The 24,739-nt window shown below is 38.6% G+C and overlaps 1 protein-coding gene across 5 annotated transcripts; it reads right to left on the reverse strand.

The window, feature by feature from the left end:
- Positions 1-1,612: 1,612 nt before the first annotated feature.
- Positions 1,613-23,124, reverse strand: CCDC62 (coiled-coil domain containing 62). Of its 5 annotated transcripts, none has more exons than XM_054006959.1 (13): positions 22,857-23,124; positions 21,953-22,089; positions 20,787-20,979; positions 18,669-18,835; positions 17,310-17,411; positions 16,770-16,941; positions 16,588-16,689; positions 15,310-15,398; positions 14,172-14,272; positions 7,342-7,510; positions 5,618-5,749; positions 4,223-4,315; positions 1,613-2,456 (listed from the first exon to the last, which is right to left on the reverse strand). In XM_054006959.1, the coding sequence occupies exons 2-12, from the start codon at positions 21,986-21,988 to the stop codon at positions 4,229-4,231; spliced, it is 1,350 nt and encodes a 449-aa protein (XP_053862934.1). In that variant the 5' UTR covers positions 21,989-22,089; positions 22,857-23,124; the 3' UTR covers positions 1,613-2,456; positions 4,223-4,228. The 5 variants fall into 5 exon arrangements, with proteins under 5 accessions (XP_053862934.1, XP_053862932.1, XP_053862933.1 ...); XM_054006957.1 differs by having other exon boundaries at positions 22,746-23,124; XM_054006958.1 differs by having other exon boundaries at positions 22,705-23,124.
- Between the last annotated feature and the right edge of the window lie 1,615 nt (positions 23,125-24,739).

Genomic DNA, 24,739 nt, shown 5'->3' on the forward strand with positions numbered 1-24,739 from the left:
CAACAGACTATTCATTTAAGTCTGTAAGTGAGCTATAATAGAAAAATTGCTGAGTAAATTAACTGAATATATTAAGCTATTAGAACAAAGTATTTGAGTTGGAATGATCCTATACATGTTTTCTCGTAAGATTGGTCACCAAAACTAAATGCATACAGGGGGGGGAAAAAAAAAAATCTTTGAAACCATGAGCTGTTATTAGTTCAAGAATAGTGTAGTTATGTGTTGTAAGATATTTGAATATAGACATCTAAATACCAGCTTTCTTTAGGAGTTGAGATACTTTACCTTCAGGGCTTTAGCAGCATTTGCCCTAATAAACTGGAACTCTGCAAATCTGTTAAGGGAAAAGGAAAATATTTGAGACAATGTTAATTTTTCTGTCTGTACTGTGTAATTGTCAACTCTCTCCAGTTTTTCTATTTGATGAACAAAATGTTGTAATTAATAAAAGTATATATGGTGCATTTCAACTTTGACACTTGTTGTATGGCCTTTCCTGAATCAAGGGGTGTTTGTTTTGTTTTTAAAATCAAGCTTGTTTCTCCATACAAAATGACAGTAATGGAAAATGTACAAATTAGTTTTAAAAGCTACAGAATCTCATTGCTATCTTCTTCTGTTTCTCAGACCTCTAATTAGAAAAGCCAAGTAGCTGGAAACACCTACACCTTACTGAAAGCAGTTAAATAAAAGTCTAATTTCCTTTAAGAATAGTACATGTTTCCAAAGGTCCCTATTCTTAGGTAGTTGATTTAGTTTGAAACTCCATAGAAAGCCTCAGAGCATAATCTGTTTGTTTTGCAGGTGTGTTAATGCAGGAATAAATTCACCCAAGTATTCCACCTCTCTTTCAGTTTGAAAGTTGCAATCTTCCAGATCATCTTATGCCTAGAGAAAACCATATTCAGAACAAGATTAAGATATAGTGGTGTGTGTGAGTATGCCAGACATGAATTCAAACAAATACAGCAGCACTAATAAAGCATGCATAATATGACCATGATACTAACTCTTAGCGCTTGCCTACACACAGTTTTTGCACCTTAACTAAAAATCAGTTTTATGTATTGATTAAAAGAAATTGGTACAACCCCTCTGGTATGAACACATGTACAAGTTTCAAAAGAGTTTATATTATTTAGCTTGTGTTGGTTAGAGATGAATATTTTTAAACTGATAAGTGCATCCACAGTAGGAGGTTGCATGTATTTGATCTAAGTAGTTTTTTTTAAATGTACCAATTTAGTTAAATTGGTGCAAAGACGGAGAATAGACCAGGCCTTAGTGCTAGCATCATGAACTTACCATATATGCCTTTTACTCTGCTGTACTCCACTGCTCCACTTAACAGTAGTCCCTGAGAATATTAACTGCAGTGCTCATTAGCAGATAGGGAATTTGAGTGTCAGCTGCTTAAAAAATTACTTTGAAAGTTTGTTTTAAACTAGTTCTTGTCATGCGAATCTCAGAGCAGGGATCCTTCCCTCCCACCAGTGCCACAGAGTGAGCCAGGGTTTATGCATGATAGAGCTGTGATGCTAGATTTGAGACCTAGTACATTCATGGTCAATAACTGGTTAAATGTCAAAACTAAGATGCAAGGAAGAGATTAAGTGAAAAAATGGTATTTATTAGGTTGTATGGCCTTTTTTTGGTTAAAAATATTTTCAAATGCAATAATGAGTCGTTTCTACTTTTCTGATGGTCACAGATACACAAGGCATAGTTAAAATATTTAAAAAGACTACATATTAAATCCACGTCATATACTGCTAAAAACATCCATATCAATGCATGATCTTATAAGAAGCTTGTGTTAGAATAAATAGCTCATGACTGGGGAAGAGTTATTTTGCCCATCTTGTGGGTGAAGGGTTTTGTAAATTTTAGCAATGTAGGAGGTATACCCTGGTTACTTCACTAATTAGCAGCTTCTTATAAACATTATTCATATCTATTTACATGGCAAAATGTCCAGAACTATAACAATGGACAAACAGGAGTTAACACTTTGCTGTTATACATTGTAAATACCAAATATGCACAACTATGGCAGTAGTAATAAAAACAATTCTATATTTAAAAAAATATGTCACCTTTATGGAGTAAACAATTACGCATTTTATATTCTTACTTTAAAAACAACTAGCATTTAACCTGAGTACTGATCTATAAAAAAAGCAGTTTTTCATCTTAGCATAATTATTATTCACAAATATAGAATACATTCCAGCATACAGTCACATCTTTTTGGCACTTGCAAAATTTTCAAACATTCATGAGGGGTATGACCAAATAACTGTTCATTTAGTTAGTTAGTAACTGTTCATTGTAGCTTATATGTGGTAATGATATTAATTAAAATACATTTTGAAAACTGAAGGACATCTTCTTTGTTCTTGCCAGATAGTAAGGATGTCATCTTTGTTTCTTCCAGATAACATGCAAGGAATCTGGTTAAAGGAGGGGGGGGGGGGGGGGGGAGAAGGGGAAGGAAAGAGAACTCAGTTAAAAACATATTGAAAAGTTACTACTACTACTATTACCAATAGTACAAATTTAAAACTACAACACTAAATTGTTTCTCATGGCATAAGACATAGAAATACCAGTAAAGACATGAGATGTCAAGAGGGAAAAAAACGTTATTTTATAGAGTGAAGTGCATATCAGCAGTCTCCCTCAGGGACGACTGGAGGGTCGCTACATACATTCTTTTCATTTCTGTGTAAACATCTAACAGGTCTGCAATTCTCATTGCACAAGGCCTACTCCTTTTTGCCCTGTGTAATCCCGAGAGTCAGGATTTACAAGCAATGGTGCATGCCATAGCTACCAAGAGCTTAACATATCATTTTTCTCATTGCTGTCACCTGTTTTAAGGCTTTAGACTCCCTCCAAATGATTCTCTTTCCCAGAGGAAAAATGACAGACTGACCAAGATGGCCAAAGCTTTGGCAATTAAATAGGAAATTAAGACAGAGCACCTTCCAGCTGAGGATTTCAAAGCAGTTAACATTCATTGATTATGCCTCTAAATAAAAATGTACAAACATACATTAAAGTTATTTCTGGTCTGCTATAAACTTTGTGATGATTATTTTAGATTCAGTTGTATCAATTTTTAAGGGAGTTTAAACAGTGTCTAGGAGTATTTGTTAAGGATTTGCAGTGAGTGATTGTGGACAAGTTCCTTTCTTCAGTACTCTCTTGGCTGAAGTAAATTAGATCACCCACATGCTTAAAGTTAAACAGGTTCTTGGTGCTTTGCTCAGGCTGCTCACCATTTTGCAGTGCATTGCCTCTTGAGCAGATCACATCGGCACTCAGTGCCAGACTGGTTTCCAGATGCAAGTCAGGCTGTTGGTATTGACAAAGCCCATAATGGCTTAAATTCTATACATCTTTGACTGCATCTATAATGGGCTTTTTTTAAATTGAACATTTTTCCCTATGTTACTAACTCTGGTTCATATCCCAGGCAGCATTTAACCAGGTCATCTCACCCAGCTCAGGATAGATCTAGACAACATAGTGCTTAAGTTGCCGGCTGCAAGTCCCTTGTCTACACTAGTACTCCAATTGGTGGTGCTGGACTGGTGGTAGCAAACGGTGGGATTTTTTGGGGGGGGAGGAGGAGGAAGAAGAAAGACCAAAAACAACAAAAACAAAAAAAACTATCATAGATTTCACGTTAGAGTCAGCCTTATTTCCCTGAGGCTTGAGGTCAGCACCATATGACCATCTCTAGATTTCCAGTTCTGGGATCTGGGGACAGAGCATTCTCAATAATGGACCCTGACTCCAGAATTCACTCCCCACTTCTTTGGTCCAATAATGCCTCAGGCCTTCATCCTGCAATCTGTTGCACATGGAAAGAATTGCTATGCCCTCCCAGAGATTAACTAATTTCAATGGGGCTCTGTGCAGCACAGACCATCACCCACATGGAATGAATTGCAGGATCAGGGCTTGAGTTGCAAGGCCTAACTGCCCAGGATTTTTCAGAGGGAGAAGTCTGAGGAGTTACTGGCTGCATTAGCTAACATCTGTTTGCTGCTATGTGTCTCATGTATATGGGTTTTATTGTAGTAGCACTTAGAGCTTTGTACTGGGCCCATCTGAAGTAAAAAAAAAAAAAAAAAAACCACATACATATTATTGCTGCATTTGTAAACATTACAAAATAAAAAAATAGAAGAAAAAAAAACAGACTTACTCAAGATCATAAAGAAAACAGTGAAAGTTTTGTCTCACTTTCTTCCATAGCTGGCAGTTGCACTTTGCAAAGAGCTTCTGTAAGTTCTGTTGTCTGTAATATAAAATAATAGATTAAGTACAGATTTAACTTCATAGTGGATCATAAAAATTGACACAGCTGCAGAGTTCAAAACTGGAGAAAAGTAATTATGTGCTCTTCAACTCATCTCATTCTTTCCCACCTTTTTCTTTTCACCCGAGAAGTAGGGTATACGGCATATGCATTTATCTGCCCTAATTGAGCAATCTACCTAATACAGTGCTATTTTGTAGAGAATCTTTCATGCAAAAAAACAATACAATGATGATGTAAAATTAAAATTGTAGCAGGAGTGTGAAATTAATAGGTATAGGCTAGGGAGAAAAATAATTTTGAGATGAGATTTGAAATGTGATGATGAGTACGTAAGGCAAAGAGGTAGAAGAAGAGCTTCATTTACACCTAGAATAATGAATTATAATGATTGAGATTTTATTTGTAACTGCCCCCTGAGCTGACAGCAGAAAATAACTAAAAATAAGAACATAACCCAGCAGGGACAAAAACTTACACCTGCCAAAGGCTTATGTTGGATCCTTTAAAATCATGCCTTAATTGGTATAAGGCCCAAATTTAAAAACAGCCTCAGTGAACTCCGTTTCAAGACAGGTTAGTTGGCCAGTGTAGATTAGGATAAACCCTGTTAAATATAGTTTTAAAAAACTATTTTGAAACTAGATCAAAAGTTTTAAATCTTCAGGTTTGAAGACAGCTCATGCAACAAGTTTAATATGTCAATATTCTGTGTACAGAATCTTCCTAATAGGGCACACTGATAAGATCTTCTTCTGTGATAACTGCATACAGATTATATTCATGCATTTCCATTGTGACTTAATACATTATCTTTAATCTTGCAATGAAAATTAAAGAAATTAACCTGTTAAAAAATGAGTATTTATGCTGTCTGATTTATGCCTGTACCAGAACAGATCATATATACCACACATTAATCACCGATATCACCTTCCTCCCCAAAAATGATACCAAGCATAAGAAGATAAGGATGAGTTAAGATCAGAATTATGTTCATTATCTGCTGTTCTGCCACAAGTTGCTCCAAAACAACTTCTTCCTTCCCTGTGTTTAGAAACATAAGCCAAATTCTGTCCTGATCATATGAAGACGGAGGGGTGCAAGATTGAGCCAAATTTGGCTCAGACACTTTATCATAAATATCCAATCATTTTCCTCATCAGTAAAGTGTTAAGAGTACTTTGTCTAGATCATAGTTCAAGCCAAGCAAAAGGAAAAGAATGTTCAGAATAACTCTTTCCAACATTCTAAATCTAGCCATATTCAAGTGATAAATACCATCTTAACACTGCTGCTGTCGGGACTGCAACAGGGGCTAATGTGGAGCAGCGTGCTAAGCTCCAGATCAGCAACCATCTGTCGAGACTCAGCCAGCAAACGCTGGAGCTTACTTGTTGGTGAACAGGAGTCCTAGAAGAAACAGAAATTGAACCAAAGTTATTAAATGATAATTTTAAAACATGTTCACTGGTTGCAAATGTGAATTATCATCACTGGGCATTATTTAATAAAAAAAAACAAAAACTAACTTTGAAATACAGTGTACCATACAATGCCATTGCAGAATCTGTAATTGTTACAAATGTAAATGCTAATATTTCCATTGAAAGGTCTGTGCAGGATAACAGGTTTCATATAGCTATGCACACACACACACACCCCCCATTACTGTTAAAGACACGTGCCAATGAGGAGACAAAAAAACCAACTAGTGTTTCAAATAGATGAAGAGGCAGCAAATTTCTTACTAGTTTCAATAAAGCAACTTGTCCTGGCAGCTGCTGAAAGGAGAGTCAGATGGTGGTAACTGAAAATTTGATCCTCCCCATTTCTATACTTATAAACAAGCAGCATATCTCCGTGTTTAGAGAGGCATGCTTAATTTTTAGACCTAGATCCTAATCCTAGGCCTATTAGGTCTTCAGTTACCCTAAACGACACCTCACAAAGTGCTGTGCTGGGTTATTGCTCATTTTCCTCACACAATGGGGTTCCCACAGACCCAAATGATACGGAAATAGAATGGTGGGTTGATGCCCAATATGTAAAGAATGGGAATTTGGGGATATACCAGATCTGAGAGGGACCAGGAGACAACTCATGCCTGCCCCAACAGTTTTAAATGACTGATCTGAAGTCTCCCATGTGGGAATGGTGAACTAACCTCCTGCTCCTAGGACCAAGCTTGAGTTGCAATCCTTATCAGATGGACAGAACAAAGCCCACAAAAGGTGCAAATAGAAATCTACTCAACATTGCCTGCAGTCTATAAATAAATCCAACCCGCACAACCCAAAAAGCAAACAGACTGGCAACACTTGGAATCAAGACAGTGCAAAAGCAGATTATAACCACGCAACAGCAATATTGTAATGACTAAGAAGAATATGACTAGAGAGATGGGAGGGAGGGAAGAAGTTTCCGGTCAGCAAGCAGAACAAAGGAACAACCTCTAATAGTAGCACCCACTCAATCTCAGATCCCAAAGTTTACTGGGATTGACTAATGGTGACTAGCGCTTTGCAAGCATGCTTGCTATTACCTGGTCCCTGATGCAAAGGGGAGACCCTCTGGCTTTGCCCCTTATGCTGGCACCATCAATAAAGCCAGCATAATTTTCCCTGCAGCATTTGAAGCCTAAATACTGCAACATCATGCTAACTCATGGTGGGAAACTGGAAGTGAAATTATTATTTTAATTGACTAAGCAGAACCAAATATTTTTAAAAGGCACAGACAAGACAAGTGAGACTTTTAAAGTGATTCCGGTTTTAATAATCTATAACTCAGTGTAAAAAAACAAACAAACAAAAACAAAAAGGTTTTTTCTACATGATTTGTGACTTGACAATACTCTTTAAACCCCTTTCTAAAAGTCTAATTTACTTCAGAGATAAAAAGGAGAAAGAATAAAAACCAGACAAACCCACTCTTTTGTGAAAGTAAATTCACTCTTAGCCATCCTAAAACTAATGTACCACGTTATGAAGCTAGATACTGACTGTAGGACTGGTGCACTTATTTGCTGACTGAATCACTGATAAGTTACTGATCTCTGAAGGGAGGTCTGCATCGAAGAATTTCTCACATTTCTGGGGCCCATCTCTCTTCTGTGTGGACGTCAAACAGGGAGAGTCCAAGTAAAAGGAATTCAGATCCACATGTTCTTCACTGTCAATAAAATTAAGATATTTCCTGAAACAATATCACCAGTAAAATCACTAAGAAAAGTCATAATGCAACATAAATATACTTAGGCCTTGATCCAGCAAAGCCGTCGATACATGTATACCTAAGTCAATGACATTACTCTCAAAGTTATTCACATGCTTAAGTGCTTTGATGGATCCAGCCTTATTTTCTGAGTACAAGAGAGGAATCCTGAAATACTTCCATGAAGCAGCAGATATGCTAAGCATATGCTTAGCATGTTTTCCTTAAATGACAGCACAAAAAAAATATCAAGGTACCTCTCAAACTATCTAAATGAAAGCAGCACCCCATGCTTTCATTTTCTGCCTCCACCTATTCCCTTATTAAAAACCTCCTTTAAACAAGTCTAAAAATGTAGCTTTAAAATATTAAAGTGAAAATTTTAAGAGTTTAAAAAGTTATTTCCCCACTTTGGATATCACTGTCAGCTTCCTCCCACCCTTGACTACACTGGGGTTTTTTGGTGATCGTGGGTAGAGGGGACCAAATTTAAATACAATTTATGAGAAATTGTAACTACAGCTAACACAACTGCCTGGATAGGGTTTCAGAGCATGAAGCTAAAGGTGTATTGTTTCAGCTCTGTCAGGAGGTAAACATCAGGCAGTGTAGACTCAGGCCTGACCTTTGGACACACCCGCAACAGCAGGCAAGACCTTTTCAGCCTAGAACTTCACATGCAGCATCATCTCTTTATACTTTCAGCTTTTCTCCGCTGAACTTTAGACCATCACTTATTAGAAAAGGTAGTATACTAAGAAGAGAAAATTCCAAAGTTGATATCACTAATATTTTATATGTATGTAAAGCTTTTTTATGCCAAAGGACTTCAACCTATATATAATTCCACACACAAAAAAATTTAAATGTAGGATTCAGGTTGCTCGAGTATATTTCTTCACACCACCACATATTAAAAAAGCAAATTTAATTATAAGTTAAGGCAATAGTTACACCCAACACAATACCAGTGTCCAACCACTGACCCGCTACTATCAGGATACTCAACCATAGCACCACAAAGTCCTCTCTAGCACACTTACTTTCAGTTCAACACTAGGATCTCCCACAATGTGCGCATCAAGGAACTGAACGTTACACATATACTTTCTTTTCTTTCTCTAATAAAAATTAATTTTATTTTCTACCCTTGATAAGAATATTGCTCAAGGATAGGGGGAAACTACCGTACTTCAAGATGACAAAACATACTGTCACAATACACCACATGAAATCTATGCAAACTTCTGACTGCTCTGTAGTTTAGCCAGCCAGTTACTAATTAGTTTTACAAAAAAAATAATAAAAACCTTGAGCCAACCAGAAATCAATCCATTCCCACAGAGCAGCCCAGGAAACGCACTGTACTAGCACTCTAACTAGATGTTAGAGATACTGAACTGGGACAGTTGCTAGAAAGCCAGCAAGTTGCAATGATTCTAAACAATAAATAAGATCACCTGCATCCTGTGGTCTGCTTACACAGAATGTCTAGTGTAGTCTGCAGCTTATTCACAGTTGTTTACATGTGGGCTCAGGGGTTTACTAGTAGTTTCTAGCTGTGCAAGGATCTGTTTATTTTCAGCTGCTAAATGAATCAATTTCACTTTAATGGAGCTTTTTAAATGTTGTGTATTATTCTTATTTTAAAAAGTTAAAAATTAAGAAGTGACCACCCCTCAGCATGTTTTCCTGTGATCCTCTCTAATAAGCAAAAGCACCTTTTTGGACACATTTCTGCATCTACAGGGAATTACCAAATAGCAGCATGCATTTTTATATGTAACCTGACATTCATTAACCACCACTCTTTACAGGGCCAATACAGACAGTCCCTAACCCAAAGAATTTACGATCTAAGAAAGACGCTTTGGAAGACCCAAAGGAACATGTTATCTCAGAACAGTCTTGTTTAATTTTAGTTACCTGCTTATAAAATGGTGCAGCCCAGAGTGCATTTGACTGACATGCACCAACGTTTGTGAGCCTTTTAGAAGAAGGAACTCTTTAGGAGGGATATGAATGAGAAGTTGAGGGCCTGCCACTCTTGGTTTAGGAGGTCATTCCACACTGTGATACAGCTTTGAAGAAGACAGGGTGGGGAATGGGAAAAGGAAATGAACAGGCTTGAATTTGGCATGCGTGGTTTGGTTCAAGATACAAAATGGGCCTTGTTTAAACCAAAACAGAGCACAGGCCAGCGATAGTACAGTGAGCAACTAGTCTTGTGCTCTAACTTCAAAAATATAACCCGCATTCACGTCCATTAGACAAAATGCAGCAATTGTTGGTACAACAGAAATAAAGTCACTGTAGTATAGAAAATAGAGTTTACTTCATCAGTATCACATTTCACAATCTCTCGTGATAAAATATGGCAATTCATTAGCTGAGTTAAGATCTCTCTTGCCAGTTATTACAAAAACTGCAATGACTCATGCCAAAATGTCAGATGGACTGACAAGAAAAGCACCCTCCTTTGCCGACTGAGTACCCAATTAAGCTATCACCAAGAGACTACAGAAACAAGAGGCAAGCCCTGGATAAGAGTGCAAACCCTAGCAAAGGCCCCAAGCAACAGTAAATTCACAGTGAGCAGGTTTGTGGTGGCAAAAGGTACCTTCAACCTCCCCTCATCCAAGGGGCAAATAAGCATTTAGTGCAGATTCCAAAAGTGGATAGCACTGGCTGGGAAATGGAGGTGGCCAGGACAGCACATCTTCCATCTGTTGGGCTCCTATGAAGAAAACTCCTCAGGGGAGGGCAACAGTAGAAGTACCACCTGCACCCCACGGGGAAAAAACCATGCTAGGTAGAGTGGCATTCACTGGCAGAAGGAAATGACATCTGCTCTTCCCTGCACTACCAAGGTTGAATCTGTTCCCAAGTGTGACTTTTCGGGGGCAGAGGCAAAGGGATTAAGTTAAAGTTTATAACTCTACTTCTCAACCAGGAATTCACTGGAATGGGAGTGTAGTGGTTCCTAGGAAAGGGTGCAAGGTTTTTGTTTTTTGGGGTGGGTGGGAAGGAGGAGATAGAAGAAAGGGGACTAGAGGGGGAGAGAGATGATTTAGGAACAGTACGAAGTAACTTTAACCAAATAAAAAAAGCTGGTTTACAAATGTAAAAACTAAGCTATGTGGGAATGCTCCAGAAAAGCATTCCCTTCCAAACGGATGCCTATTCATCAACCTTTTGTCCCTGAAGTGGAATGGACCTATACAACGTTTGTTGGGTTGTTTTAAACAAACAAGAAAGAGTCAGTACCTTAGACATGCCCCTATATAAAGTTCATACAATTGGATGTTGGAATATATTCTCTGGGCAAGATCCTCAACTAGTGTCAATCAGTGTAAATCTATTGCAGTGAATTGTGCTAGCTGATTTACACCAGCTGAAGAGATGGGCCTCTTCTGTGTCTTGTGGAGAGCTAAGTGGGAATAGGGATGAATTCTTTGTAAAGTGATCCATAGGATTAAGTCCTTGTACAATAATGCTGACAACAACTGAAAAAAAAATTAGGCAATCTGAGGAGGGAAACTGAAGGGAAGTGCTCCTCAGTGAACAGCTGCTGTCATGGTATATCCAATCAGAATAGTTAGAGCTTTGAATTTCCTTGCCTATTGTCAGCATAACACTATGTACATAAATGTTTCCTTAGAGGGCTCCCAAAGCCTGCAAAAATATACCAGTATTTCTTTGAATTTCTGAATATTGAGAAGTTTTATTCTCCATCCCACTGGCCTCTGACTACATCTCAATTTTTTCTAATACGACACAGGGATCTAAAGATGAATAAATGTGTCAGACAACTAAGATTATTGTGGGATCACCACCATATTAAGCTATGGGTTCGGTTTATTATTAAACTTACAAGTTGTTTCATTTTCTTTCCTTAACTAAGGTGACTTAATTTGAAGCAGAAGATGTTAAAAAGCATGGATTTTACATCCTTTTCCAGACATTTATTGAGTTGCCAAATGAGATCAAAAAGGGCAATAAAAACTTCACACAGCGACTAGATTTTATATCTGCCTTAAAAGGCACCATCTTAAAAAGAATCTCTCGTGTGTGAAGATTTTGTTTAGGTAACACTATAACCAAACAAGTTTTGTTTTTTTTTATATATATATAAACAAAAAATAAAATTAAAAGAAAAAAAATCCATTCTTCCCCCTTAATTTGATATTTTGTGCATTTGACAGCACATTGTGTAGTCAATTTCAGAGCTTCCCTTGTTTGTCTGGGTCTTTCACACAACCGGAGAACACAAAAAAAAGTTATAAAAACAGGAAAATGGGATACTTCAAACTACGTAATCTCTTTTAAATTTACTAAGTTTCAAGTTGCTAGTCTTCCTTTAAAACTTAATATGGATTATTTTAAATCTTGTACAGGTTAAATAAAAGTTGTCGAGAGGTAGTCCAGTTTTTTACTTAATTACAGCTGTATCTATATATTTGGGTTTTCAAATGTAACAAATACATAACCTTTTTAAGCTGGTACTTTTTATTCCATGTGCAGTCTTGGGACAGTTGCAAACTGCTCTGCACCACACATTTCCATCTCCTTCTATGGGTCTGAAAATCTGCATCCATTCCAGATCTGTTACTGGCTTATAACATGCAGCTTTATCTATGATGGAGTTAAGAGTACAGAAGCCAGATTCATCCATGGGAAATGTACCCGGAGACGCTCTGCTTTTTCGGTCACATAAAATTCCCACTGTCTCTGTCTGATCATTACATTCAACATCAGTTCTGTCAGACTGCTTTGACCCAGGACGCCAGCAATTCAACGAATCTAAATGAGGACTGAAGTTGAGCCAATGCTCGTGTATAGGTAAAGATGCTCCAAAGTTTTGTTGGTCTCTGCTTAGAAATACATCTTGTGAAGTTTGAGATGTTTCCCTGCCTTCCACAGACCTCATACTGTTTCTATCAGATACAGTTCTGCTGTCTAGTTCATCTGTGCTTACCGAAGCATTCTGCTTTTCATCTTCCATAAACAAAGTCTTTTGTCCATGTGATAAGCCTTTAAAGATTTTCTGAAGCCGATTTAAGTGAGCCGAGGTACTTTCCTCCATGTCTGACACATTAATTAGCTGGCTATTCTCTGCTTCACACACATTACAGATTTTTTTTAGACTGCATTTCTGAGTTTGTGTAGTCCCATATTCCTTAGATATCTTCTGAGTGCCTTCACTGCTAACTGTGTCTTTTTCGGTGCTACTTTCAAGGTCTGATAATACCAAACCTATGCTACAATGGCATGATAAAGAATGCTAGTTATAAATATTGCATTTAATATGTGAATTGTATTTGGTATAAACCACACTTTGTAGGATTGTGGCTTCATCCTGTGCTAATGTGTGATACACAGGCAAAGGTCTGTGCCTACACAGAACCCCACTGTCAGGGCTGTCAATCCATGCATTGTACACTGCAGGATCAGGAACAGAGTCTTTTTATATTTTACCCATATTATACACCGTAGAAATTCTACTTGAAACTATAAATTGTGCTCTGATTTTCCAGACTGAAAACAAAAGCCATTTGAATTTTAAAAAATTAGACACTATATTAATTGGCCAGTTTTATGCTGCTCCATATCTCCAGACCGCTCTTTAGCAGTTTCACAAAAGAGAGAAATGGACACCAATGTATCAGTCTCTCAGGATTGAATTCATCCTGGGAAACAAGGAAAGTTTCATCTAGGACAGTGGTTATCAACATTTTTTCATCTGTGGACCCCTGAAAAAATATCAAATGAAGGTACAGACCCCTTTTGGAAATCTGGCCTGCGGACCACAGGTTGAGAATCACTGTGGACATTCAATATATAAATAAAAAAATATTAAAGGTGAGAGAAAATATAAGCTTTATATTGTACATGTAACCAATGTACAAACAACAGGCATTAGGAATAAAAATCATTTGGTGTATAAAAAAAGTGAATTCTACACTGTTTTTGAGGAAAAGCATGCAGCTAAAAGTACGTGGCTAAGAGTAGCGTAAGGTACATCCACTAGAAGAATACTCTAATGTGCTTCCAGTTACTTTTCTGAAGACACTAACTTAATCTTGACTAATTTAAAAACAAAACAAAAAAAACACCACCACACAAAAAAAACCAAAAAACAACCACCAAGGAAGCCCCAGAAGCCTGACAGGCACTTAACATAATCTGAAACACTAATAGGGATCAAATTCATTAAATAAATATGTTACAAGGTAGAATGATTAAGGGGGCATAAAGAGATGGTAAAAATGACTATTATTCACTATACTATGGCTTATTTTATTGGAAACCTTTATGACTAGATTTGTTACGTTTACTCTAATAGTTTATGTAATCTGATTTTATAAACTTTTATTTCTTACACAGTAGTAGTTGTCTGACTCAGAGCTTATGCTCTAGTCTGTGACTAACATACACTATGTCTCTTGACCACATAATGGAAAACTACATGAGAACAGTATTGTGGCTCACAGGCCAGAGGTGTTATATTTTAACATATAAAAAAGTGTTGAAGTATTATACATTATTTTTTAGAATACTAAATGTGTCATACATGATTGATTCTTTCAAATTATGAAAGCCACATCACCAAGCTTACTTTGTTTCGTGTGCCTCCCCCTTGTGTTTCTGCCATAATTCTTGAGAACTCTCCAAGTTGAAATGAAGAAATTGCAGATCATGCTGCTGTTTTACATAGATCTACTTCCAGACAGTGATAAAACAGTTAGTGAAACGCTGAAGTACAAGGAATATTATGCCATCTTACATTAATATACTGCTTTTCATCTCAAAAGATCTCCAGGGCATTTTACAAACCAACACTGATATTCAAACAAAAAATGTGCCTGATCCCGCATTTCCAATAGGAGTTGGGGGTAAATGAGAATGTAAGATTTGGCTCTACCTAGGAATTACTTTAAACTCTATTAAAAATGCAGCCATCCCTGATTGGGGGTTTAAAAACACACACACACGGACTAAACACTGCTACACTTACAAAAAGTGCCATGGAATCTTTAAAATGATCACAAGTCATCAGGACACTGGCTTTAACTCTCTTCTGGAAAAGGACAGCACATCTAGCAACACCGTGCCCCTTAATACCAAGTGAATTCACTTCAGCCATAAAGGATCTGATTTTCCAAGGTGTGGAACACTCACAGCTCCCATTTGCTTTAATAGGAACTGTGGGTGCTCAGCACCTCAGAAAACGAGGCCCACAATTTTTAAAATTTAATTCTCCAGATAATGACAAATTATTCTGAAAAGGTATTTTATTAAATATCAAAGCAATACATATTTGGTAAAGTAGTTTATTTTGATTCGTGGTCATTTTTCCCCCTAGACTTAGACCCCAATTCTGCAAAAAACTCATGCATGTGCTTAACTTTACACTGGGCAGGTGCGACTCCTCCCAATGGGTGAAGCCAAGCACATGCCTAAGTCGGTGTGGGATATGGACCTTATTTGTCACAGTACCAAACATTTTGACATAAAATCAGTGCTCTAACCTTTAGTTACTATAATCAGCATGTAACAAAAATAGGGATTTATACCATAGGTTCCTAGTCATAAGCAGCTCAAGATCGACAGTGGGTTCACGATTTAACGAACAAAATTTTATTACTTAGTTGAACTGTTAATTCTATTTATTTGTATATAGTTCTCTATAGACAAATGTTATTACTGAAAGCTACTTTCATAAACACAGAAGAGAAATGCAATGAGGATCATACCTGTCGCAAATTGGACAGTTCTGTGTTGGTCCGGACTTGTTTAGATTTGGCAGATTGAAGAAGTTGATCTTGTCTATTTGCTTTCTCAACTGTTTTAAAAAAAAGTGGATTAAAACCAATTATTTTTCCCATAGAAATCAAAGTGAAAAACTAAATACAGCCAAGAGAAATCTCAAATACACACAGGAGAGAATGTCATAAAAAGTAATATTAACCTAAAAGTCTCAAGATCAACACAATGCTTTTTCATGAACAAGACAACTCATGCTATAACTCATGGGCCAACTAAATAAAACATTCAGGCATTTTTTTTCCACCTGAACAGGCACCCAACTTTGCTAAAATTTCTAGCAATGTTTTTAAAATACATTACCATCACTCACTGTCTTATCTTTGTTTTTATATTTTAAGATTTCGTTATGAAAAACAAACTCAGTAATAAATTCCAACTTTGTGTCTGTGTGGGGGAAACAGCTGCTAGTATGATTTTAAACATGTGAGGGGTCAATGCTTGGTGCAGATTAGATGGGGGAGGTCAGAGGCTTAAAGCTCCCCACAGCAGGGGACAGAATCTGTTATTTAGTCATTTCAACTTCCATTGTACATTTTGAAGTATGGAAGAGCAGCAATTTGCCATTCTCTTAGGTTCTATTTTGCTGCAGTACAGTAACAGCACTATCTATACTCAAAAGCGAAGTGCACATGCCAAGACATACAATCACACCTTTTTGTTATTCAGGTCTTCATGTTAAGGCATTTTAAACCAAGAGAACAGGAGTACTTGTGGCACCTTAGAGACTAACAAATTTATTAGAGCATAAGCTTTCGTGGACTACAGCCCACTTCTTCGGATAGTCCACGAAAGCTTATGCTCTAATAAATTTGTTAGTCTCTAAGGTGCCACAAGTACTCCTGTTCTTTTTGCGGATACAGACTAACACGGCTGCTACTCTGAAACCTGACATTAGATCAGAGGATCTCAAACATTAACACAGAGACTGTCTCCCTGAACCACCTATCCCCCCATTCACAATCCAAATAACCACCTTCCCTCCCATTCATGCTCACATAAGATCCCTGTGGCAACTACATAAATAGCTTTAGTAGAAAAGCAATACTACGAATATAATTTTAGCTTCTTTTAATAGAATTTAACAGGTGACAATAAAGGGAAGGCTATGATGAGATAGCTCTCTAGACCACCAGCAAGTGTTGCACAGACCACAATCTGAAAACCTTTGACCCATCAAGAGTTGGGCACTAAAGCCCTTCACTCACCATTAAGTACAAGCTCATTCTTCAAGTAGTTGTTTTCTTGTTTGAGGCGTATGATTTCTTCCCGCTGCTCGTTGTTTTCTTTCGTCTTTTCACTGAGGTCATCTTTAAAATAAAGTGTGTTCTTGAGTGAAAAAGAATACACTCAGACTTACAGTGGAGTAGGTGTCAGTTATATTACTTACCTTTTAATTTATTCATTTCAAATGTTAGTTGTTTCAGTCTCAGTTTGAAATCCTGCTTTTCTTTATTGATATTGGATTCCCCCATCTTAGCTGCACGCAATGCACTTTCCAACTTTTTAAATTTAGATGTAAATGCAGTAATGTGATTGGTTGCTTCAAGTATATCTTTGTCCTACAAAAATATGAAAATAAAGCATACTTCAATATTTTTTCTATCATCATCATCATCTCTTCTAGGTCTTCTCATTTTGTCTGGTAGATGAAGATGCAATAGTGAAAGCTTCCCACTCTATACTTCCCACTCTATTAACAGTCTTATGCTGATTTGGAGAAGACTTGCTCTGAATTCTGAACAATCTTGTAAACTCCATTTCTGAAGTCCACTATACTTTCTGAATACATGGGTTTCTGGTTCGTTGAAGATTTTTCCACTTTCAATCAAGTCAACCATCCAGCAATCTGATCACACCACATTTGATAACAGCATTGGAGTTTTGTTCAGATACTTTGGGCATGGAGTGAGAAGATGACAGATGTTACCTTTAGCTTTAGCATCGTAATGAGTTCCTGTTCTCTAGCTTGTAACTGGCCTATTTTAGCCGACAGCTCCAACACTGAACAGTTGAGACTTTGATTTTTCTCCTAATAAATAGAAGGAAAAAAGTATCAACTAGTGACTAGTTACACTGTTACTAAATAATCTTTCAGTAATTCAACATCAAGGGGCACAACTCTCATTTAAAGTTAAGAGGGAAGCAACATAGTTTAGAGAGTAGAAACTGGGGCTTGGGAGCCAGTTGTTCCTAAATTCTAATCCTGGTTGTTCTCCAATTTACATTCTTACTTTTGACAAGTCATATCTCCTCTCTGTCCATTAGACTATCCATCTGTAAAATGAGGAGGGGTGGTGAAAGAATTTATAAATAGCTTTGAAGATGTAAATCACTATTTAAATAGCAACAAGTTTTGGAGGGAAAAAAATAGGACTCTTAAAAATGAATCTTAATACCATTAACAGTTCACTTACCTTTAAAAAAAGAATTAAGAACAAAACCAGCAAGGACCAGAAATTCCTAGATATTGAAACACCAAGTTTGGGAAACACTATTCTAAGGAGTTCTAGATCCAGGAAGGGAACAAAGAAGGAGGCAGCTCTGCATTCTTCAGCTAATATATATCATAGAGCTAAATTTATGGGTTTCTCATTCTGTATTATAGTCTACTGGTTAGAACAGGGGATTAGGAGTTAGGACTCCTGGGTACTATTCCCAGCTCTTTCCTACGATCACAGCCAAGTCTCTTACCCAATCTGTGCCTGTTTATCCATTTGTAAAACAGTTATGCTACCACTTATCAGCCCCACAGAGCTTTTGTGACACTTCACATTTATATAGATCATCAGGTACGAGAGGATATAGAAAATGCAAAGTATTACTGAACTATATTGTGATAGTATTTTTAAATTGTGTTTTAGATAGATATAGGTATCATTGCCAAATGAACAAAGACAAAGAAAAAAAAAATCTACAGTTTTAATTACTTACATATCTTTAAACTGATGACAAGATTTTATAATCCACGATAGTGACTTAAAATTTATAGCGATGGCTTTCTAAAAAACTGTTCATAATAAAATTGCAAGTACTGTAGTTGGTCAAATTTAATGGCTGCAGTTTTGGCATCCCCACACTGGTAAGTGGCACTCCTCAGAAACCACTCAAATAGAGACAGCAATCACAAAACCTTGAGTGTAATACCTTAACCTAGTGTTATTTGACCCAAAGACAAGACCAACATAGAAGCCTAAATCTGCAGTCATATACAGAAAATACCCGCAGACTTCAATGGGAGTTGCATGCACACAAGGAATGCAAAGTCAAGCCATTAATCAAGACCTACCTCCAGGGCCTGACAATGAAGAGTTGCATCTGTTGCTTTTTGAGACAGCTCCTGAAGCTTCTGTTGAGTATTTTCAAGTGTTGTCCTACGATCATTCTGCTGAGATTCTAAGACCTTTAATCTTTGTGTTAGTGTTCTTATCATCTCATTTCTTTTGTGTAGTTCATCTGAGGAAAGAAATCAGGTATCTATTGTGAGCAAACAGTTTAAATTATATTTCACACACCATAAAGTAGAAGTACTTTAACACAGCATTTTAAAGTAAAAGAACAACAAACATTTAATTTCTAGAAATGGATGAACAGTTGCATAAACCTGAAGTAGACTTATCGATTTTTACCTGACATATTCTTCCCTACTTAATTGTACATTTTGGAGTTTGCAGAGAGAATCAATATAAATATGTATTTTAAATAAATACTACACAGGTTATACTAATGAAGCAAATTTACAGTTCCTTAAAACAAAAATTATAACTGTTTTCACGTAATAGTTTCTTTCAGAAGTGCAAAGGATCTTGCTGGTTTTAGAATTGCTACAACAAATCATCTTTTAATAAGCTCTAAAGAGATCCTTCCCTCCATGACATTCTAGTATTTCCATGGTAATCTAAGACACACAGAATATTAATTCTGTTGTGAGATACCATTTGAACATGGATGAGGACACAAATCACACAGTCTCATTCTGATTGGCTGGCAGTGCCTTCCTGATGAGGTCACAGATGTGCACTAAATTCCTGATAGTACCGAGCTAAAAATCTCATTGCTAAAATACCCCAAAATCCCTACACCCTTAATGTTCAGAGAATATAGAGGGGAAGTTAGTGAGAGAAGAGGTCAAAAATAAAGTACCCTGTGGGGCTGATAGAGGAAGACACACCATTGAGGATAAGGGGACAGCAAAGGGTTGAACACAAAAAGTGACAGTCACAATTTAAGCTGCACCCCAACTAGGTTGACCTTTAATTTTCAAGTCACAACCTGCTACTGAAACTCCACAATACTCAATAGACCAAATTATTTTTATAATCAAGTTAAAAGTGGCTGTTAGATAAGGATATCCTAGAACAGGGGTCGGCAACCTTTCAGAAGTGGTGTGCCGAGTCTTCATTTATTCACTCTAATTTAAGGTTTTGCGTGCCAGTAATACATTTTAACGTTTTTAGAAGGTCTCTTTCTATGAGTCTATAATATATAACTAAACTATTGTTGTATGTAAAGTAAGTAAGGTTTATAAAATGTTTAAGAAGCTCCATTTAAATTAAAATGCAGAGCCCCCCAGACCAGGATCCGGGCAGTGTGAGTGCCACTGAAAATCAGCTTGCATGCCGCCTTTGGCATGCATGTCATAGGTTGCCTACCCCTGTCCTAGGAAGAGCAGCTAGATTTCTGTGGGATAGAAAGGAAGATGGTAAAATCCAAATAATCCAGGGAATGTTTAAAAAACAAGAGATTGATTCAGGGGGAAAAAAAATAAATAAAAAATTTCCAAATAGCCAAGTTAAGGACACTCTTGCTTTCATAAGCAACAGAGGGTCCTGTGGCACCTTTAAGACTAACAGAGGTATTGGGAGCATAAGCTTTCATGGGTAAGAACCTCACTTCTTCAGATGCAACATGTAAAGCTTATGCTCCCAATACTTCTGTTAAGTCTTAAAGGTGCCACAGGACCCTCTGTTGCTTTTTACAGATTCAGACTAACACGGCTACCCCTCTGATTCTTGCTTTAATGTAGCAATAAACTATAGTACACTCCTAAGATAGGATTTACAACATTATGTTTTTTCCTACATATTTTATGATTCAATTTTTTTAAATGATACTTCTCACTAGTAAGGATTCATGGAATCAGCATGTGGATTGAGAAGGAAAAGATTATCAAATCATCAGGTACATCTCCTGCCAATCAATAATCAGACCATTTTAGTACCACTGAGGAAGTTGTCTCTGGAAGGATGCTGACAACTACATTTAAGATGGAAAAAAAATAAAAATAAAAAACATCCTTTACATGCTGTAACATTATACACACACAGAGGGGGATCTGCAAGGGCACAAGCATCTACCCACATGGATCTGCTGACAGGACCAGGGCCTTACATTGTACAGTACTTACTTTCTAGCCTGCTACATCGTTCTGCCAGAGTCAGTATTTTTTGTCGATCATCTTCCCAGGCTAGTAGCTGTCTCTGATGTACTGCAACCATGTCATTGAGCTCCTTATCACGATCTTTCAGTTCTGCTATTAACAGCTGGAGTTCTTTCCTCTGTTTCTGAATGGTGCTGTTCTCAAGGTCTGTGCTAGGATTCTACAGAAAAAACTAACCCATCATATACAAGCAACAAGAAATTAATCACAAAAACTAATTAAAATGTTATCTTTATATAATGCTGTGAGGTGGCTACTTGTATTTTTAAAATAAACATTTAAATAAGCCATTTAAAATCACCAAAAATAAAATCAAAGAGAACACTAGAACCTTCCTAAATTTCAACATAAAATCAGAAAGAAGTTGCATTTTTATAGCTCAATTAAAGCCTAAAGTTAGAGCTAAATAGTAATTTACTTTTAATGACCAAACAAATTCTAACATTAAAAGAACAAATAATTGATTATGTGGCAATAATCACCCAAACTAATTAGTTAGCGTCTTTACATTTTAATCTAAAATTAAACATCTTTTCACATCTGAAATCAGATCATCCGAGATCTTTTACACTTTGATAAATACACAAATAGTTGTCAAGAGTTCATAAACGTTAGTATAACCAAATAAAAGAAATAAGGTTTGAATACTTCCCCAAAATGCTCAACTATCTGGTGAAGAATAAAGTAACTCAAAACAACTGGTCAGCCTCTGATGCTATCTCAAGCCTCAATCCTGCAAACATCTACTTACTTACATACACAATTTTACTATTGGTAGTAAAATTAAAAATATCTCCTTGAAGAAATTATACAAGAATTTTAAGTGTCTGTAAGATCAGAGCCTAAATTTACAGAACAATCCCCACAGATATTCATCTTTCTGTACTGTCACAGGTTTCCAGGATTCTACTAGTGTTAAATTAGCACAGGTTACAATGTTTCTTTTTACTAAACATGCTTTATCCTGCCTGTTCTTCATCTTACTTTGATGTATGGCTTGAAGAAAAACTAATACCTAGCAGTTACTAATACCTAGCAGTTTTGATTGAAGCTCTCTGCACTTCAGTGAGTGCTTTCCTGTTAAACAAACTGTATATGCTACATATTTAAAGCATTGTTTGTTTGTTTTTTACCTGGGGTGAAGCGGAGAGTGGTAATGATGAATTCATAGGTATTCTGTGATCAGCTGTCCTACAGCTTTAAGATTCAGTTTAGAAGCTCCAGATAACTGAAGTGTTACATGCCTAGACCTATTTGTACACGGAGGTCACTAAAAGAGTTTAAAAAAAGACATCAATGATTTCTGGTACAAGTATTCTCTCAAGTCATCCAGTCAAACTGAGGAAACATAAGAGACTTCTGTTTACGGGCTGCCGATAAATTCTTTCCTGTAGCACAAGGACTCTCAACTCTCTCCACACCCCGGGGCAACTTCCTGTCCCTGGCACCACTTCCCTGCCTGTAGTTTGCCAAGCCTCCATTCTCCTAGCCCCCCACCCCAGGCGCTGAGGGCCGAGCGGAGCAGCCCCTCACTCCCTCCCCAGAGCTGGGGGCGCCAGCCAGGCAGTCTGAGGGGAAACGCTCTCCCCGGGCGGGGCTCAGGCCAAGCTCGCGCTGCCGACTCCCACAGGCCGATGGGCACCGCCTGGCCGTCCCACCGCTAGCGCGGGGCCGCAGCGCTTCAGTCCCAGGTCGCCCTCAGGGCTGCTCACCGGGGCGCGGGGAGGCCCGGGGCCGGGCGCCCCCCTCGCCGAGCTCCACAGGACCCTGCGGCTGGGGTCGGCTCCGGAACCTGTAGCCCGTTACCCGAGGGTGGGGAACCGCTGGGAACTCAGCTCAGCCCGAGAGGCGGCCCCGCTCGGAGGCTGCTGGGCAGGGTCGCCACCTTGCTGGGGAAACATCGGGGCCACCTGACGAGATTTATACCACGTCAGTGTCCGCGCTGGGCGGCGGCAGCAGCCTCCATCCGGAGCGTCCAGCTTAGTGCAGCCCCAGCCGATAGGAAACTCGAATCCCGCGTTCCCGGCTGCTACTGACACAGGCTGGCCGTGCCGCGTCTCGCCGCTCCGGGCTGCACTCCGTCAGCTGAAGCGCAGAGAGCCCCGGACCTCCACCGACACGTGGTCTCCCATCCAGCGGCTGAACCCGTTCAGCTTAACCGACACCTCCATCGCCGTTCTCCCGCCTCAGCCGGCCCACGAGACCCCGCCTCTGGCCTCCATTAGCCCCCCCCTAGCGGGGTGCGTCATACGGCTCACGCGCTGGACCCGTTCCCCGGAAAAGTTCGAACGCCGCGCGAGCGGCTAAAGAGGTTGGTCGCGAGCAAGCGCCACCTCCTCCGCGCGCGCTCGGGGGGCGGGGCTGTTGGAACGCCTGCTCCACGGCTTGGGGCCGTGTCTGGCGAAGGAGCACTGAGGGGGGCGGGGCCATGGTCCGGCCGTCCCCTGCCGGCCACTTTTCCAGTCCCTATAGGCGTTAATTGCCCGGCCGGCGACCGCCCTTCTCTCGGCAGCAGCCGGAAAACCGGGGGTGAGATGAGAGGCGCGTGAGCTGGGGTGCAGCCCTCCGCCTTTCGGGGACACGCAGACAGCCCTGCTCCGCCCTAAGGTGTCCACACCTGAGGGGAGGCGTCTGGGCCTGCGCTGCAGAGCTGGGTGCATTCTCCCCTGGAGATAAACAGGGGGGCACTAGGGCGCCCTGCTGTAAAATCCTCGCGATTAGCCCCCGTCGGGGCGGAGAGGACCGCAATAGCTACAGCAAGGTTAAAGCTACCTGGGCCCTGCCTCTCCCAGGTTTTTACAGAAAAAAAAACAGTCAATGCAAATCGAAAGTAATGCACCGTGTATGGACCGGTCCCAACTGCCTAGGTGCTGAGGGCTGCTGCTTGCACTGGAAATTGGGAAGGCTGAGGCACTCCTTTGAATCTTTTACCCCGGAGAACTAGAAGTTACTCCATTTCTGCCCTTTGTGCAGGGGGACAGAGAGCTGAAATATCTGGTTTTTGCATAGCTTACAAAGGAATTGTATTTAATTTTTAGAAGTATAAGTGGCTACTTATTTCTAACTGCACTTAATTTTATAATTACAAGAAACTAGTGTCTTAAGATAAATGTATTGTACTTTAATACACTTTAGGAATTTAGAACTACAGTATTGAGCTTTTCTAACATTATCCAGTAGTGGAATTGGTAGAATTATAGTATTATATAAAATATATATACTTGAAACTGAATTCGTAAGACATATCTAACAGAACCCAGCACCTATATGAAATTGCCACAAGAAGGGGTGTTTTTATGAAGGTGACTAATATCCTGAACACAGTAAAACAGTTACATCAGGGCAGTTGTTGCTTGTCAGATACAGGGCATTATATGAATTAAAACTATCAGTTTATATCCTGTGATGACTCAAGTGAGGTGTATTTAAAACCACTTTATCAGAGAAGCTTCAGCTGCTACTTTATATATATATTGAAAGTCTATCACAGTAGTACCCCTTTATTAAGAGTTTGAACATAAATTGCAAAGAGAAATTCCATAACACTCAAGTACCAACATTAATTCTGGCCCATCAATTCAGACTACCTGTGCTAAAACATTTAGCAGGAAAAGTCTTTGGTATGAAGTTACTTAGTTATTTGTCACAAAGGTGTGGCTACAGTCAGATGAAGCAAAATCTTTCAACCTCAATATAATGCCTAGATTGAAGAAATTTGCCACCTAGGCCTAGAGGTGGTTTGGTTTAACCATAATTTGAATTTCTCTCAAGCCAGCTACATGCTAATACTACTAAGAAATCAGTAAGTCTTTCTAAAGATAATTCAGCTTTTATTACATGATTGACACAGAACTAGTTACAGTTTCATAGTATAAAGCTGAAAGAAGAGCTAGTGTGTGTTGCTCAGACTGGTTGATACA

The sequence above is a fragment of the Malaclemys terrapin genome, chromosome 16 (genome assembly GCF_027887155.1).
Source record: "Malaclemys terrapin pileata isolate rMalTer1 chromosome 16, rMalTer1.hap1, whole genome shotgun sequence".
NCBI lineage: Eukaryota > Metazoa > Chordata > Testudines > Emydidae > Malaclemys > Malaclemys terrapin.

Coding starts and splice junctions, on each gene's coding strand:
- CCDC62 (XM_054006959.1), bottom strand. CDS start 21,988: ATGAATTCATCATTACCACTCTCCGCTTCACCCCAG. Junction 7,511..14,171: donor GGGGAGGCACACGAAACAAA/GTAAGCTTGGTG, acceptor TTTTATTGACAG/TGAAGAACATGTGGATCTGA. Junction 5,750..7,341: donor ATAAGTGCACCAGTCCTACA/GTCAGTATCTAG, acceptor TGTTTCTTCTAG/GACTCCTGTTCACCAACAAG.